Source organism: Felis catus, chromosome B4, assembly GCF_018350175.1.
Source record: "Felis catus isolate Fca126 chromosome B4, F.catus_Fca126_mat1.0, whole genome shotgun sequence".
Lineage (NCBI taxonomy): Eukaryota > Metazoa > Chordata > Mammalia > Carnivora > Felidae > Felis > Felis catus.
Window position 1 is genome coordinate 135,736,178 of NC_058374.1, and position 19,085 is coordinate 135,755,262.

The window sequence follows — 19,085 nt, forward strand, 5'->3', positions numbered from 1 at the left end:
GTGTCCTTTCCAACCATAATGGTTGCAAGTAGAAATCAGTGATTGGAGAGGAAAACTGGAAAATTCACAAATATATGGAAATTAAACAACACATTCCTGAACAACCAGTGGGTCAATGAAGAGATCAAAAGGGAAATAAAAAAATATCTTGAAACAAATGAAAATGGAAACACAACACACCCAAACTCATGAAACACAGCAAAAGCAGTTCTAAAAAGGAAGTTTATGGCCACCAGGTATCTGAAAAGATGCTCAACATCACTCACCATCAGGGAAGTGCAAGTCAAAACCACAATGAGATGTCACCTCACACCTCTTTGGATGGCAAGTACCAAAAGAGGTAAGTATGGAGGAGAATTGGGGAAAAGGGAACCCCTGTATGCTGTCGGTGAGAACGCAAATTAGCAGAGCCATACAGAGAACAGTATGGAGGTCGGTCCCTCAAAAAATTAAGAATAGAGGGGTGCCTGGGTGGCTCAGTCGGTTAAGTGTCTGATTTCGGCTCAGGTCATGATCTCACGGTTCATGAGTTCAAGCCCCACATCAAACTGTGTGCTGACAGCTCAGAGCCTGGAGCCTGCTTCGGATTCTGTGTCTCCCTCTCTGTCTGCCCTTCCCCCGCTCTGTCTGTCTGTCTGTCTGTCTCTCTCTCTCTCTCTCTCTCAAAAATAAACATTAAAAAATTTAAAAAAAAAAAATAAAAAATAGAACTACTATTTGATCAGCAATCCCACTTCTGGATTTGTATCTGACACAAACAAATCAGTATCTCGAAGAAATCTCTGTGCTGCCATGTTCACAGCAGCATTATTCACAATAGCCAAGATACATGTCTGTTGATGGATGAATGGATAAAGAAAATACATATACAGTGGAACATTATTCAGCCATTAAAAAAAGGAAATCCTGCCATTTGTGACAACACGGATGAACTTGGAGGACATCATGCCAAGTGAAATAAACCAGACAAAGAAGAAAAATACCGCACGATTTTGTTCCTATAGGTGGAATCTAAAATTAAAAAAAAAAAAAAAAGTCAAACTCATAGTGTGGAATGGTGTTTCTTTCCCACAGCCTTCAAGGTAGGGGAAATGGGCAGATGTTCAGAGGGTACAAACTTCTATTTACAAGATGAGTAAGTTCTGGGGATGTAAAGCAGGCAGAGTGACCAGAGAAAGAAAGACCGTGTTATATACGTGAAATTCGCTAGGAGTACAGATCTTAAGTGTTGCCAGCACACAAAATGAAAACAAACAAACAAACAAAACCCCAGCCCAAATAGGTTAAACTAATTTGAGGTGAGGCAAATGCACTTCTCATTTATAATGTATACTAATGCCATTTTAGTTTTTAAAAAGCTGACAGTAGTAATTTTGTAAAAGGATTTCAGGCCATTTAAAAAAGCCTGAAAATCCTAAAAAAACATGAGTAAATATCCAAAGCACCCGACATTGGAAGGAATTTTCCTATTTAAACAGACCCAGCATTTTGATCTTCAGCTCCCTGTGGAGGTAAGTTGGTGAATACTGAGGGCACTGTTTGCAATGCACGGAAGACACCGTTCTGCATCACGCAGGATACAAAATGACTAAGCTGGCCATAGACTGCAGTTACCCAGCATAATCCCAGGCTGTGCCTGTTGTCCCAACGTATTACTAGGTCTCCCTGCACTTTTGTCCGGTTTGGACAGGAGATTGTAAAGTCTTTCATTCATAATCAACAACTGGAGGTAGTTGTTCGACAGGTGAACGGACAAAACAACTCAACAACGAAGAGGAAGGAACATCATGACAAGCGTCTCACATGCACTACGAAAAGTCAAAGAAGCCGGTCTAAAAAGGCCATTTGCCGTATGATTCCATTTATAGGACGTTCTGGGAAAGGCAAGATTGTAAGGTCAGAAAACAGACCAGGATGCAAAGAATATTCTTGAAACAGTAGAATAAAATCATTCGCTGGTCTTAGAGAATTTCCCTGGAGACCCATGGCCTCAATATTTACAATCCCACTGTTCTCTGTTCATACCTGTCTGAATAGCCCGTGGGTTTCAGGACAGTGTCCGTATCTTTGATGGTCTCTTTTTTCCAATAGGAATCTGAACTGTCATCCCAGCTAGAAAAAGAACTGCTCCTTAACTCCATCGGCTCGTCAAAGTACCTGTATGAAAAAGAGGGACATGGTGACTTGGGAGACCTTACTGATGTCCGCTCACATGGGGTGCACGGTGGCTACACTTCCTGGGCCTTGCAGTTGGAGTGGCCATGTGACGAGAGCTGCCGAATGAAACAGAAGCAGGCGTGAGGAGAGTCATTTCCAAGGCCTTTAAAGTGCCTGTCCTCAACTCGCCCAGTCCCTTCTTCCTGTGCCACATGAAAGATAAGGTGGTTTTCCAGGCGCTCCAGCCTCAGGCAGGAGAAGCTTCCATCCATCTGGAAGATCAAGGTGTTACCCAAAGGACAGGTAATCTGGACAATCGCCTGTACCCTCAGCTGAACAAGAAATAAACCGTTGTTGTGTTAAGCTTTTAAGACGGGGTTGGGGGCCGGGGCGGGGGGTGGATACTTGTCAGTGCAGTATAACCTAGCTCATCCGGATAGCACACGATGCCTTTGAGCGTCTTTACTCACCACAGGTTACGTATTTTGCTTTCTCTGGGTCTAGTTCTGCCTAATCAGGTATTCGCAACAAAAACCCCACTCGAGGAGCTCCCTGTTGGCAGTCCCTGCCAGGTAAGCCTGGCGACAGCCCTGACCACTTAATGTAAATGGTGCTAATTAGCCTCTTGGTGGAGTCAGATACAAAGCTATGGATGGCTAATGGCTGGACCTTTGTGCGGATGCTTTTCCAGCCTGGGGCTTGACATGAACTTGATCTGTAGGCCTGTAGGTGGGTTTACTCTTTCACCAGCCGAGTACCCCTGAGCCGGGCCTTGCTCAGAGAGCAAAGCTCCACGGCAGCTTCCTGTCCTGAGCGGTGACAGAAAAATCTCTGACCACGAGCAGCAGGGTTTGCCTGGAACAGGACAGAGACTCAAAGGCGAGGAGGATGTGCCAGAGCCTTAAGAAGTGACCGCGCTTTGTCAGAATTCACAACAGCTTCGGATGGAAAAGAGCCCTGCCAGATACACACTCCTTTTATTTATTTATATTTTTAATGTTTATTTATTTATTTTGAAAGAGAGAGAGTGGGGGAGAGAGAGAATCCCAAGCAGGCTCTGTGCTGGCAGCACAGAGGGCCCACAGAGGGCTCGATCTAACAAATGGTGAGATCATGACCTGAGCCAAAATCAAGAATCAGATGCTTAACAGATTGAGCCACCCAGGCGCCCCCCACTCCTTCAATGTGGAGTTAAAGAAGTTCAGCAGAGGCAGATCCCAAGGCTTAGGTCTTGAGAAAGGAAGGATGAGGGAAGATAATGTAGAGGCTTTCTTTCAAAAATGTCACCTGGCTTTCTGCAGAGTAAGAAAAGACGCGCATGGGATACATGGTGAACACCGAGCTCGGATGTCACAAGAAGTCGCACAAAGACGGAGAGCCTGGGCAGTCAGAGGGGCCTGTAACCAAAGATGAATAGAAGAGGGCAGCAGGAACCTGTAGGAAAAAATAGGCCAAGGGCCCCTATGAGCTAAGAGTTGGGGGGTTGGAAATGCTAAGAACAAACATACTTTTTCTGGGTTAAAAAAAAAAAAAAGGCGAAAGGGATAAACCTGCTATTTGAAGGAGATGGTGTGGCTTTACGTGGATAATAGAGAGAAAGCAGAATTTCCAGAAGGGGCTCTGCCTTCTCTGGCGAGGAGGTCCTGAAGAACAAATCTCCTTCCGCTAGCCTTCTCTTCCGTGTAAGGAAGACACAGGTTCAGAGTAGATCCGTGTTTCAGCGAGAAACAGGCCAGGCTCTCTTGGTGGCTGATGGGCAGGTGGGCCCGAGCCCCGGCTCTGCCTGGAGGAGCAGGGACAACCGGTCCCTGTGGAGGAGAGACCTGGACAAGCAGACTTTTAAGTGGCTCAGAGAAAGGGGGCTTGCCAGATGTGGGAGGCACACTGGCCTGAAAGTGATCTTCAATTATTCAAGAGATTTATTTGTAAAGGTCCAAGCGAGAGAGTTAAGACCAAGTCGATGAGGAACTTAGAAATGACTTAACAAGCATCTACGAGGAGGAGCCAGTGCTCTGCTAGATGGGGACACAGGGCAAGGAGACACATCCAGCCCCTGCTCTCACGGGCCTGGCTGATCTGAGCTCAGAAACCCAGCAAGGTACATAAGTAAAGGCATCATTCCTCACAGAGCTGCCCCAGGACAGAATGGCTGCCTGGAGGAGGAGGAGGAGGAGGAGGAGGAGGAGGAGGAGGAGGAGGAGGAGTGGGGTGGGGAGAGGGGCAGCATGGTCCCCTGGAGGATGCTCACCAAGAGGATACTGGGGGCATGAGGGTGGGAAGGACCGGGCAGGGGGTGGTTGGAACTTCCAGGCTCTTCGCAACTCTGAGCTGCTGGGACTTAGGATTTTGCAGATTTAGTGTCACTCCAAGGAAATATTCTTCATTCTTATAAGTCCAAGTGCTCATCTTGGAATATAAGCATGTCGGACTTTTTCAATGACTGGATTATTCAAAAATCAGGAGGGAGATGGGCGCCTGGGTGACTCAGTCGGTTGGGTGTCCGACTTCGGCTCAGGTCATGATCTCACAGTCTGTGAGTTCGAGCCCCTTGTGCTGACAGCTCACAGCCTGGAGCCTGCTTTGGATTCTGTGTCTCCCTCTCTCTCTCTGCTCCTCCCCTGCTCATGCTCTGTCTCTCTCTGTCTCAAAAATAAATTTTAAAGAGGCGCCTGGGTGGCGCAGTCGGTTAGGCGTCCGACTTCAGCCAGGTCACGATCTTGCGGTCCGGGAGTTCAAGCCCTGCGTCAGGCTCTGGGCTGATGGCTCAGAGCCTGGAGCCTGTTTCCGATTCTGTGTCTCCTTCTCTCTCTGCCCCTCCCCCGTTCATGCTCTGTCTCTCTCTGTCCCAAAAATAAATAAACGTTGAAAAAAAAATTAAAAAAAAATAAATTTTAAAAAGAACATTAAAAAAATTTAAAAAACAAAAAAACAAAAATCAGGAGAGAGAAAGCCATTCTGCTCGGATCCGACTGGTCAGCAGGAGCACTGGGCAGCATTCTAAGTGTGGGGCAGGTGGGCGTGGGGGTGGGCTCTCTGTGCTGACAGATGTGGGAGGTGAGCAGCAGCCCTGGGGGTGCAGACAGCTGTCCTATCGGTTGGAAGGATGGGCCAACTGATGCCTGATGGCTGTGGGGCACTTGCCTGACCTTAGAAACACAGCAGTCTTGATTTCCACATTTTTTCTGACTTTTTTTTTTAATGCTTATTTTTGAGTGACAGAGAGCGCAAGTGCGGGAGGGGCAGAGAAAGGGAGACACAGAATCTGAAGCAGGCTCCAGGCTCCGAGCTGTCATCACAGAGCCTGACACGGGGCTCGAACTCATAAACCGTGAGATCGTGACCTGAGCTGAAGTCGGGAGGCTTAACCAACTGAGCCACCCAGGCGTCCCTTTACTGACTTTCTAATGTTCTGGTTTCTAGATCCTGGTTCTCAATGCTCTTCACTTGTATTTTTGCTCTCACTCTGTCTTCATCCAACCCTGAGGACATTCCTTGCAATCCCCTGGTACCCCAACAGTGCATATCTGATTTACAGCTGTAGACAACCATCTACCCAGTGAAGGCCACGCTGACTGCTTATATAAGGCTGAGCAAATCACTCTGGTTTCATTATTTTGTACTCCGTATATAATTACACTGTTTATATCCTGAACATAATGGAATTCAATTTGAAAAATCCCAGATATGGTGGATTTTATTTTTCATAGAAACAGCACTATTTCATAATTTATAATGTTCAAGTTCTAAAGGGCTAATGAATAATTCGGAAGCAGTGCAGGCTGCTCACGGAGCTAATAGGCTGGCTCTCCTGGAGGCTGTGTTTATGATCCGTCAGTCGCCAGAGTACTAATAGCTCCCTTGTTCTCTACCAGCAGTGGTCACAACCAAGGAGACTAGAAAAGGCACTCATGGGGCACCTGGGTGGCTCAGTTAGTGTCCAATTTCAGCTCAGGTCACGATCTCGCAGTTTGTGAGTTTGAGCCCCGCATCGGGCTCTGTGCTGACGGCTCAGAGCCTGGAGCCTGCTTCGGATTCTGTGCCTCCCTCTCTCTGCCCTCCCTTCCTTGCTCACGCTCTGTCTCTCACTCTCTTCTCTCTCAAAAATAAATAAACATTAAAGAAATTAATGAAAAAAATAAAGAGCAAATCAGAAATGATCTCACATGCATGCAGCTTTTAAATCAAGTTAGAAATTTAATTTTATCCTGTAGAAAATATATGTAAATTAAAAAAAAAATTTTTTTTTAACATTTATTTACTTTTGAGACAGAGCATGAATGGGGGAGGGGCAGAGAGCGAGGGAGACACAGAATCTGAAACAGGCTCCAGGCTCTGAGCTTCAGCACAGAGCCTGACACGGGGCTTGAACTCACGGACCGCGAGATCATGAGCTGAGCCGAAGTCGGACGCTTCACCGACTGAGCCACCCAGGCACCCCTATGTAGACATTTTTATGTGTTTTTTTTTTTTTTAGTTTATTAATTTATTTTGAGAGAGAAAGAGAGAAAGCACAAGTGGAGGAGGGTCAGAGAGAGGAGAGAGCGAGAATCCCAAGCAGGCTCTGTGCCGACAGCGCGGAGCCCGATGCGGGGCTTGAACCCGCAAACCGTGAGATCCCAACCTGAGCCAAAGTCGAACATTCACCCGACTGAGCCACCCGGGCGCCCCTAAATACTTTTGAAAGGCACGATTGGGGGGTTGCCTCTGTGTAAACCACACCTGGTGTGTTATACAAGTGACTCACAACAGGTGCAAAACCATCCCTGTAACTGACAGGGAACACCACTAACCTAGTAACTTTTTTTGGTAAAATATCCGGACTTGACAGAATGGGAAGCAGTGTGAGGAGAATTTTTTAGGCAGAGTACTAAGCTATGAACTTTGGGAGGATGTGTGTCACAATCAGCTTCCCGTTAATAGTTAACATGTATGTGTATCTCGTATGTATATGAAACATATAGCCCATGTAGATACGAAACCGCTTCAAGCCTGCGTAAGTAACCGCCAGACAACAGTAATGGCCTTCCAGACGTGAGCCACGGAGCCTTCTTCAACGCACCGCCCATGACTGATGGACACACACTCGATTTTCCCGAGCTCCAAACTTGAAGGTGGCCCTCGGCGTAGTTAAGAATCTAACCACAGTAATTACACATTTAGACTGAGTCACGTCTCTTGAACTGAATTCCTATGTCATAAACGCAGCTAAACATCACGCAAATAGTCAAGCGCTATTCTAAGTGTTCCATTTGCATCAACTCATTTACCATCGCACAACACAGTGAGGCAGACCCCAGCATCTCTAACTTACAGAGACGGAAGCTGCAGCACAGAGAGGTTGAGCGACTTGGCCAAGGTCACACAGTCATTAAGTGGCCCAGCCAGGATTCAAATCCAGACCGTCTGAACCGGGGTCTACACTCTCACCCCTGTGTTCTCAGCTGGTGCTCACCTCCAGTTCACAGCCCAGGTTTACATGGTGCCTTTTTAGCAGGACTCTCCTGTACGGGTCAGGTTCTTGGAAGAACCTCACACGGTGAGTCAGTTCAAGTCTCAACTTGTTCTCCCTGCCCTTCAGGCCCCTGGACCTGAACCGTGGTACTTGCCACGGTTGCCTTCACACCGAAGTTAGGCAACTGGTCCCAATCTGATGGTGGAGGCTGAAGGACCGGCACCTAGCTGACCCTGAGAGCCTTCAGAGTGTACTAGTGTTTTCCATGAATTGATAACACACACACAAATAGTGTTTGCTATTTGTTCTGAAACAAAAGGATATGGACCTTTGGGCTCTTGCCTTGTTCTCCAATTTCACACTTAGATAAACACAATTCCTACTTCTTATTTTTTTTAAGTTTATTTATTTTTGAGAGAGAGAGAGAAAGAGAGAGCACACGCAAGCAGGGGAAGGGCAAATGGGAGAAGGAGACAGACAACCTTTCGACACAGGGCTTGAATTCAGGTCGTGACCTGAGCCAAAGTCAAGAACCAGATGCTCAACCAACTAAGCCACCCCGGCGCCCCGCAAGTTCCTACTCTATTTTCAACTCTTGGTCACTGATTTTATTATAAATATCTCGCAGGCACTGTCCACTTATGAATCCTTCCCCAATAATTTTCCAAAGGACACCCTTGACTCCAGCCAAAGCTTGGAAAAGCAACGAAGTAAACCGATTTGTATTTGCTCTTCATGCAAATAAGCGAGTAGGTCCACATTAATGACCACTTTCTAAAACAACGCTTTAAGGCTGATTTGGGGCAGGTTACCTTGAGCTGGAAGTAAAATATGGGTCACCACTGTCATCGCTGTACTTCTTTCTTGATTTTGCTATGATCGGCGTCTCCTGCTCAATGGTCTGCATATCTGAAGTCACGGAATGTGAAATACCACTGGAGAAAACAGAGAATAAAATGGAGAGGAATTAGTTCAGGAAGACACTTGTGCTCATCAAAGAATAAACGTTTTATACTTTCAACAAAAACGTTAGTGGGGTTAAAAACATGAGCAATAAAAACGGCATATATAGTTTTTGGCATAAGCATCGAAAAATACTGGGCCTTTGTGAGGACTGGAACTAATTACACAAGATGCAGTCACACATATTAGCTCTGTCTGCAGCATCCGCTTAACAATGAGTCAGGCCTATTTCCTTTTTGCTTTGACTCACTTTGGAACTTTTCATGCTAGGTTGAATACTAGAGAGGAGTAAAACAATTGAAGAAAGGAAGGAATCATGAGAAAATACTTTCCCAGTTGACGCCAATAAGGAAAATCCATGCGCGATTAGCAACGTTTAAATTCTGGAAGCCACGTACCTCCTGCAGTTTCCGAACCCCATGCCGAGTCTCTCCGACTCTATCTTTTTTTTGCCACTCATGTTCATCTTCTCGTCCTTCTTCATTTGAATCTCAAGATCCTTATAGGCTAATCGCAGTGATGAAACGCTGCCAGAAAACCAAAGGCTCCTTAATTTAGCTTTAATTCTGTGTTCTCAAGTTAAAACACTAAGTGAAATTAAACACGTCACTGATAATTTGAGCTTCGTGCTTCTTTCCATGATTAACAACTATGAAGGCAAATTGGCTTTTTTTTTCCCTAAAGGTCTTTTTTTAAGTAGATGTTCAAGAAAATCTGAATGAGTTTACACCTGCTTTTTGGTTGCGGCTGACCCTACCTTACTGTTCTAGTTCATATCACCTATCATCATATATTAATCATCACATCATCATATACTACCTGCCGCGTAATAACGTAATATATGCTAAGATTACGTCTACATAGCACAGTAAAAAGCAGAATTTCTTACTTGAGCTAATATTTATACTTTTTGCATTACATAGCAAAAGTATGAGGTTAGTTGCATTGGTTTGCACATATATTTGACTTTACAAGTAGTTAAATTAAGGGGCGCCTGGGTGGCTCAGTCGGTTTAAGTGTCTGATTTCAGCTCAGGTCACGATCTCACGGTCCGTGGGTTTGAGCCCCGCGCCGGGCTCTGTGCTGACAGCTCAGAGGCTGGAGCCTGCTTCGGATTCTGTCTCCCTCTTTCTCTGCCCCTCCCCTGCTTGATCTCTCTTTCTCTCTCTCTCTCTCAAATATAAATAAGCATTTTAAAAAACCAAATATATAAATTAAGACGGAGTTACTTAATTGCAAAAGATTCTTCAGAGGACCGCTATAGAATCAGGCTTCCAAGAGCACTCATTTCTTAGCCAACCTTCCTTCTGTGCTACTCGTCAGACACTAATCATCTGTTTATCAAATACCTGTTACAAATGACGTATCAAAGGGGTAAAAAGAGGTATCCAACACTGTCCCTTGCTCTCAGATTCCTAAAAACGTTACAAATACTTAATTTTTCATAAAGAAAACTATGCAATAACACGAGTATTTTATATTAGTAAGACAGCAACAAAACTTGGGGGCCCTGAAAGGTGATATACCCATGTTATCAGGAATTCTAAGCTATTATCTGTTTCATAAAATTGTGCAAAATCTCATGAATTTCTCATAAGAAAGGCACCGTGTAAATTCCATAATAATATAAATACATTTTCCTGTAGTAACAGGGAATGACAACTAAATTTCTTACCAGAAAAAAAAAAGAGTAAACAGAAAACAGAAAAAAACATAACACTGCTGCTGTTTCCTTCCTTAGTCAGTCAGGATTTGTTTTGTTTTAATCTGGTAGTTTTGTTTTCTTTACCATTATTCCTACAGAGCAGGGTCTGACCACGTCCCCAGTTTTATCACTCAGAAAATAGATGATACTCTTGCGTCAACTTTTTGGAGGAAGACAAGAGATCTGCCGAAAACCACGAACAGATAAAACTGGAGCGGCAGATTCTTCTGGAGAAGATGAACGGCCGGGAAGAAAACGTTCCACTGGGAAGACGTGAGACGGGAGAACTTGCCTCCCCAGCATCTGGCTGGGACCGAGGCTACCGCCACCAACAGCACCTGCTCTCCGACCTGGGCTTCCCGTTAACGCGGGGATGGCAACGCCCACAGGACGAAGGAGTCAGGGCTCCGTGTTTCCCAGGCCCTGCTCAGGGGAGGCTCCCAAGCCGCTCAGGCCAAGCAAGGGAGGGGCTCCGGGGCGGCTCTCCTCTCCCTCATCTTCCCACCCACTGTGCGCAGGCTCCTCTGAGGGTGGGCCCAGGAACCGCCAGCAGGTGAGGACCAGGACAGACAGCTAGGGTTTCACAGGCTGAAGACGGAGAAAAATGCCGTTCCTTGACAGTTTACTCAACTGAAAATAACTCTATTTACAGCCGTTAAGAAATTAACTTGCAGAAAAATAACGCTGTTGCGTCTTTAGGATAAGACACGTGTGCTTTCCCGGAGCTGGCGCAGCCCTGGCTTGGCGGGATGGGGCTGTGACGGGTCTTAGAGGAGGGACAGTGTCTCGGGCACAGTGGCGCGGCTGTCCTGAACACGGCCAGGAAGGCTGTCAAAGCAGGTTCCCAAATCAAATTCATAAACACCCATGGCCCGCATCTTTGCGTATACGCTGTACTGAACCGTCCTAGTGAAAGATTCGAGTTAAGGCCGGTGTTGCCTCTAACAATACGCTAATCTCCATCCACCCCCCCTGCAGGGAGGGAGCAGGTGCTTCGTGTTCCGTGTCTTCTGTTCTGATCAGGCTCTAGATTGTACACGCTCCAGGAAAACCACGCGTGAACAATCTGCACAGAGCCCACTCCCAAACACTAAGAGAAGCAGTCTAAACCTCAGGTTGGACCTTCCCCCCATTTTCAGGGTCAAGATCCCAGCTTAGAGAAATTACAGTGAAGTCTGTGACCACAGCTCAAAGCAAATTTTACATAAAGCATTTCAAACCACATTTAGTCTAACTACAGTTTAGTGCTGCCCCCTATGTTCTAGGAGTTAAATGACAATGAGAAACAACAACTTCCAATTCTCTGGGTTTACCAACTAGAACATCCCTTAGCAAGCTGCTAGCATGAATAACAAGAAATCACAGCAGTTGAGCACTTACTCTGTACCAGGCACTGTTTGATGCACTTTAATAAACGTTAACTAAGTTAACCCTCAAAGCATTAAGCCTCATAAAATAAGCATTATTATTTTCTTCATTATGCCATCCATAGTAACTCAAGCCATAATAATAATAATAAATAAATAAAATAAAATAGTAAATAAAATAAGCACACATAAGAACTAGGAACCCAAGCTGCCTTTCCTTTAGGTGTTGTGCTCACTCTGCTTTCTTCTCTCCTTATGATTGTTTTTATACCCAGCACATGCACTTTCCAGGCGGCCATACTGCTCCTCTGTTTCCAACACAAACAAAAACCTCTCAAGAGCCTGAAATGTCCACTTACAATTCTCTTGACTGGCTTCCTGGTTTCCAGTTTCTGCCCCAGTCTGTCTGTCCTAATCTCATCACCAAACTCACTTTCCAAAATACACCCCCTTCATCAAAACGATTGGCCTGACTTCAAGGTACCCCACATTATCATTCCAATTTCACCAATCCAGGCAACTCCCCCCTCCCAGCACCGAAAAAAATTAAATGGCATTTTGAAAGCAAATCTCAAGAGTTGTTTGATTAATAGCCTTATTCACTAAACACACGCTACTATAACTAAATCAAACTCACATTGATTCTTCCTTAGGTGCCGCGCTGGCCAGAAGGTCTTCCTGTTCCTTCATTTTATCTACAGCTTGGGCTTGTTTTTCAATTTCATTAAAGCATGTATTTGCCAGTTTCTGGGCTCCCAAACTTCCTTTTTTGGCCCCAAGCTAGAAGATATAGAAGATTAGATTCGACCCACGCTGTTTGAAAGCTTCAGCTAACGGCTAACACTTCCTGAGGTCTATCACCCGCCAGGCAGTGCAACCCACACTTCATATTTGTTCTCTCGCTTAGTCCTCACAACCCTGTGAAGTTGGCACTACTGTTATCCCCAGGTTAGATGAGGAACTCAAGTCTGGTGCAGGTTAACTGACTTGAACAAGATCACATAGCCAGTAAGATGACGGACATCAGGAATCACACCCTGGTGACAGCATCCCTTATTAGAAACGCAAACACGACAGGAACTCCCACAGGGCCTCTCCTGAGTTTTTAGAATTCTGTCATTAGCGAAAGAAATGCTGTCGAACACTCATTCTAGAAAATCCTCACTACGTATAACATTCACCTCATGGAACAAAACCTAGGTTTTTATCAAAGCCCCATTTATGGGGCACCGGGGTGGCTCTTCCGGTTAAGGGTCTGACTCTTGACTTCGGCTCAGGTCATGATCTCATAGTCCTGAGATCAAGCCCCTCGTTGGGCTCTGCACTGGGCATGGAGCCTGCTTGGGATTCTCTCTCTTCCTCTCCCTCTGCCCCTCCCCAGCTCGTGTGCATGCACTCTCTCTCTCTTTTTCCAAAAAAAAGTCACATTTATTATTACAATATGGCTCAAAATAAATTTTAAAAAAGTGACAGGGGCACCTGGGTGGCTCAGTCGGTTACAGTTCAGGTCGTGATCTCATGGTTCGTGGGTTCAAGCCCCGTGTTGGGCTCTGTGCTGACAGCTCAGAGCCTGGAGCGTGCTTTGAGCTCTGTGTCTCCCTCTCTCTCTGCCCCTCCCCCACTGATGCTCTCTCTTTCTCAAAAATAAATAAACATTTAAAAAATTTGTTTAACGACAAAGGTGGCTTTCTTGAGAACATAGGCTATTTTAAAGCCAAACTACCAGATATTTATATGTAATACTTACTCCTCTTTTAGCTTGATTTGGTTTCTTTTTTATGATAGAGGACACCTCTGTCAGAAAATAAAAAGTAGAAAGTCAGACCAATAGAAATACGCAATTTTTCTAATTTCAGCGTATTTTTTTTTAAATTCTAACATATTGTACATGTTATGTAAGAGACTGTAACATTTTCCACCTTAGTTGGTCACCCAGAACATTCAAGCACACGAGTGTATTGCAGATTAAGAGAGCTTTGTTAAAATGGAGTTTCTCGGCACTTCTAAGTAGGATCCAAGCTCACAGAAAACGTTTTGTGCACACCACACTGGAGAGAAGTGAAGAGCCTTGCCCACCCCACCCCACCCCACCCCATTCATTGTTCTCTTCGGAGCATTTCTTAAATACGTTAGAACAAACTCTCCCCTTCAGCTCTGCTCTTCAAAAACTTTTAGAATTATTTTAAGATATAAAGTTAGCCAGGCATTATGCACACAACGGAAGCAGTGGTATGGTTTTTCACCCTGACTTGTATACAAGATTTATCATATTAATCAATGAGAATTACAAAGCGTTCCATTATTTGAGTAGCAAGGCTTTCTAAATTGCACAAAAACAGATGAGGCTTTAAGATAAAGTTTCTTAAAAATCGTTTTCTGGGTAAACTTTAATCCTAGATTACACATTCTGTTTCTACAATTATGTTTAAGAGACCCAGTAAGAATAAAATTTTAACTTTTTTCTTACAAAGATGAGAATGTGCTTTAATAAGAAAAGACAGCATACGGGCGCCTGGGTGGCTCAGTCGGTTGAGCAACCAACTTTGGCTCAGGTCATGATCTCGCGGTCTGTGAGTTCAAGCCCCGCGTCGGGCTCTGTGCTGACAGCTCAGAGCCAGGAGCCTGCTTCGGATTCTGTGTCTCCCTCTCTCTCTGCCCCTCCCCCACGCATGCTCTGTCTCTGTCTCAGAAATAAACATTAAAAAAAAATTTTTTTTAAATAAGAAAAGACAGGGGCGCCTGGGTGGCGCAGTCGGTTAAGCGTCCGACTTCAGCCAGGTCACGATCTCGCGGTCCGTGAGTTCGAGCCCCGCGTCGGGCTCTGGGCTGATGGCTCAGAGCCTGGAACCTCTTTCCGATTCTGTGTCTCCCTCTCTCTCTGTCCCTCCCCCGTTCATGCTCTGTCTCTCTGTCCCAAAAATAAATAAACTTTGAAAATAAAAATAAAAAAAATAAAAATAAAAAAAAAAATAAGAAAAGACAGCATAAAACCACACAAAACTAAAGATTCAAATTTAGCCCTAACAGGAGAATAACATCATTACGTGCCAAGTATGAAAAAGATATCTAAGGAAGTGTTTCTTTCCATCACTTTCTTTTGGATCCATGTTAAAGCACTCACATAAGCTGCTCCCAACCTCCTACGAGGCTATTAACTCGGGATGGAAAGATCTGGAACATTTCTAATAGTTCAGCTATTTTTTCACCAAAGTACTTGCTTCCCAATTAATGCCATGTGCGTTCATTTCAGAGTATAATTCCCTGATGATGAAAAATTAAAGATCCCGGTAAAATCAGGAAGAGAAGAACACTCTAGGAGATGTCGCTCTGCCCTCTGCTCATGCTGGGAACGTAACCCGGTTCAACACAGATGAGCAAATCAACAGTTTCAGCAGCTCAGCCAGGGACATCACATTGGTTGCCGCCGCTCACAGGCCTCAGGCTGGTCCCAAAGGGGAACGGCATTTTTGCTCGATAAAAATCTTATTAATAGATTAGTAATCATGATGCCAGATTACTCTACACATTCTAGGCAGAATGGAAAGCCAGGATTCATCTTTCTCTCTTAATGAATCTCACTGTCTGAATCAGAATATGGAGTCGTAGGCACATTACCTAAAGCAGCCTTTGTTGGTGCGTTAAGACCTTCCACACTTGGTCCTTGTTCCGGTCCACCTGAAAGTTAAACATATTGATATCAATGCAGAAAATATACTCATTAAATGTGCTTTTGAATATAGGACACATTCAACTTGCTCGGTACCACGTGTTACCCAAGTTTGTCGATTATTGGTTTTCTTTTTAGCTCCCTATTCTATTTTACCATTACAAGAATTTTTTTTTAATTTTTTTACATTTATTTATTTATGTTTGAGAGACAGAGAGAGACAGAGCACAAGCGGGGGATGGGCAGAGAGAGAAGGAGACACAGAATCCGAAGCAGGCTCCAGGCTCCGAGCTGTCAGCACAGAGCCCCACGCGGGGCTCGAACTCACGAACCACGAGATCATGACCTGAGCCAAAGTCGTGATGCTCAACCGACTGAGCCACCCAGGCGCCCCTATAAAATTTTTTTTAATGTTTATTTATGTACAGAGAGTAAGAGCATGCACCTGAGAGAGTCAGGGAGGGGCAGAGAGAGGAAGAATCCCAAGCAGGCTCCACGCTGTCAGCACAGAGCCTGACGCAGGGCTTGAACTCACAAACCTTGAGATCATGACCTGAGAGGAAATCAAGAGTCGGATGCTTAACTGACTGAGCCACCAAGGCGCCCCCAAGGGGAAGTGGAATTCTAAACAATAAAACCTTTTGGAGAAACTCTGTGGCTAAGAATGCAGGGTTTAAAATATTTACAAGAACAGAATCTTGTTCTGCATGCAGTTATCTCAATTTGCTGTTAGCAAATCAAAGGGAGACACCTGGACTCCAGAGGTCACAGGGACACCCCCAGGGCCCCGTATGCTTCAACCTCCAAAGGCCTCTTATGCTAATTAGTTGTAACAGTAACAATATTCAAATCGCCATCGGTACTTTCAGAAGGTACAACGCTCGCCTTGTCTCTGTGTTAGTCAGGAGAGCGTCGGGATTATTTTTTCTCCTCTGTCCTTTTGGACGATGACAAACCCGATTCCTTCTCTTAAAAAACAATCCCCCTCTGGAGGGGCTCACAGCCCAGGGAAGGGACACACACGGACGTGGTAATTCCCAGAACCAGGCCGAGCGGCGCTAAGAGGGAGACCACACATAAATGTGGTCGTGACTGGGAGTGTCCGTGGGGTGGACACAGCCTCTCTGAGGACAGGCGTTCGCGCAGAGACTCCAGGAAGGAGGCGGCAACATGACAACCGAGGACAGATTCCCACTGCGAGCAACAGGGCCGAAGGGCCAGTGCGGCTACAGGGCAGTGTGGGTCTAAGGAGTTGAATTGCTACGCGCCACTTAGAAAGGTGTCTGTCTTCTGGGAGTGCAAGCTGGTGCAGCCACTCTGGAAAACGGTATGGAGGTTCCTCAAAAAGCTAAAAACAGAACTATCCTACGACTCAGCAATCGCACTACTAGGCATTTATCCACGGGATACAGGGGTGCTGTTTCGAAGGGGCACATGCACCCCAGTGTTTATAGCAGCACTATCAACAACATCCAAAGGATGGAAAGAGCCCAAATGGCCATCGATGGATGAATGGAGAAAGATGTGGTGTATACACACACACACACACACACACACACACACACACACAATGGAGTATTACTTGGCTATCAAAAAGAATGAGATCTTGCCATTTGCAACTATGTGGATGGAACTGGAGGGTATTCTGCTGAGTGAAATGAGTCAGTCAGAGAAAGAAAAATATCATATGACTTCACTCCTATGAGGACTTAAGAGACAAAACAGATGAACATAAGGGAAGGGAAATAAAAATAATATAAGAACAGGGAGGGGGACAAAACAGAAGAGACTCATAAATATGGAGACCAAACTGAGGGTTACGGGAGGCGTTGTGGAAGGGGGTAGGAGCTCAATGGGGAAGGGGCACTAAGGAATCGACTCCTGAAATCATTGTTGCACTAGATGCTAACTAACTTGGATGTCAATTTAAAAAAATAAAAAATTAAATTAAAAAAAAAGAAAGGTGTCTGTCTTCTTACCAGACACTTAGGGTCACAGGCACAAAGAATGAAATGTGCCAAAACATCACAGACTGCAAATCATACAAAACCCAGCCATGCCAGCGCCCTTTGCATATGACGGGAACAAGCTTTTTGTCTATATGTGAATTGCAAAACGCTCATCACCTGTCTTTAAAGCATCTCTTGAGAACAGAAATGTTGCATTTGTGATAGATTCGTTAATCTCTTCCTTTCACGAGGCTTGAACATGCGCAGAAGGCTTCCCCGGTTCCGAGAGGACAGAAAACCTCCACCCGTTTTCTTGCAGCACCTTTATACTTTCATGATTTATATTTAAATCCTTGACCCGCCTGCATTTTGTTTGGTATGAAGAGTAAAGAAGGAATTCTACTTTACTGTAATATTTTATCCAAAACGCTAGACGCTTGTCCCAACTCATCCACTGTTCCCCAGAATGCAAAGGGTTCCCGTCCTGGGTCACTGACAGGTCTACTCCGAAGACCAGTAAAATGAAACACCGGCATCCTAAAATCTGCCGTTTGCCGCAATCTCAGACACTCCCACCCTTACACCTGCACTTCAGTGCAAACCAAGTGACTTGTCCTCACGGCAAGCTCCCTACCCCACTCACAGAGACCTGAGTGGCCACTCTCCCAGGACTCTCTTCTTGGTAAGTATCAGTCACTCTCTCTAACCCTCCAGCAAAACCCTCGCCAGGAAGTTTCTCGAGTAAGCATCTCAGTCATAAAGCTGGTGGAGTGTTTGGTCTTTGCTACTTCACGAGGTTCTCTCTAGTTCCCTAAATCAGCTCCGGGCTCGGCGTATGCGAGCCAGCCCTTCTGGCCACGCTCCAGGGTGCCCACGTAGCTGTCAAATGTCACCTTGTTGTTAATTTGCTCAAGCCTTCCGGCTAACAAAAGATGCTCAGTCTTAAACCAGAAAAGTTGACATCTTGATCCTTGTTATTCCTATCACATAAGTGATGTTTTTATTTTTTATTTATTTATTTTTTCCAACGTTTTTTATTTTTTATTTTTGGGACAGAGAGAGACAGAGCATGAACAGGGGAGGGGCAGAGAGAGAGGGAGACACAGAATCAGAAACAGGCTCCAGGTTCCGAGCCATCAGCCCAGAGCCTGACGCGGGGCTCAAACTCACGGACCGCGAGATCGTGACCTGGCTGAAGTCGGACGCTTAACCGACTGCGCCACCCAGGCGCCCCTAAGTGATGTTTTTAAATGCGAGCAACGGACAGAAGTACAGGTACAATAAATACAATCCTATAATAAAGTCACCAAAGGTAAATCATTAGATACCAACTATTCATAGAATCGGTTTTAAAATGGAAATCTTGTTTTCTGACCGTAGAAGTAACAGAGACACATTACAAAAGTTCAGTCACATCAAAACTATATCAAGTTGAAAGTAAAAGTAACTCATTCGGTAATTTTATTCTCTGGTTAACAATTTGGTATGTACCTTCCAGAATGTTTTCTGTGTGTATATGTTTTTGCTTCAGTGTTTTACAAAAATGAGATCATATTTCCTGTTTGGTAATATCTTCTCCCCCCACGATATAATGTACCATGGGCATCTTTCCTTCATTAAATACAAGGATCTTATTTTCTCTTTCCTTTTTTTTAAAAAAAGATTTTATTTTTAGGGGCACCTGGGTGGTTCAGTCAGTAGAGCGACCGACTTTGGCTCGGGTCATGATCTCACGGCTCACGGGTTCGAGCCCCGCGTCAGGCTCCGTGCCAACAGCTCGGAGCCTGGAGCCCGCTTCGGATTCTGTGTCTGTCCCTCTCTCTGC

The 19,085-nt window shown here is 45.0% G+C and overlaps 1 protein-coding gene across 2 annotated transcripts in view; it reads right to left on the reverse strand.

Annotated features, from left to right (window-relative positions):
• Positions 1–19,085, reverse strand: part of ARFGAP3 (ADP ribosylation factor GTPase activating protein 3) — a 55,174-nt gene that overhangs the window by 14,059 nt on the left and 22,030 nt on the right. For both annotated transcript variants that reach the window (XM_023257561.2, XM_023257562.2), the window contains 6 exons: positions 15,260–15,319; positions 13,392–13,438; positions 12,282–12,424; positions 8,971–9,099; positions 8,422–8,544; positions 2,026–2,157 (listed from right to left, as the gene is read on the reverse strand). In XM_023257561.2, coding sequence (XP_023113329.2) covers positions 2,026–2,157; positions 8,422–8,544; positions 8,971–9,099; positions 12,282–12,424; positions 13,392–13,438; positions 15,260–15,319 — 634 coding nt within the window. The remainder of the gene's footprint in view (positions 1–2,025; positions 2,158–8,421; positions 8,545–8,970; positions 9,100–12,281; positions 12,425–13,391; positions 13,439–15,259; positions 15,320–19,085) is intronic.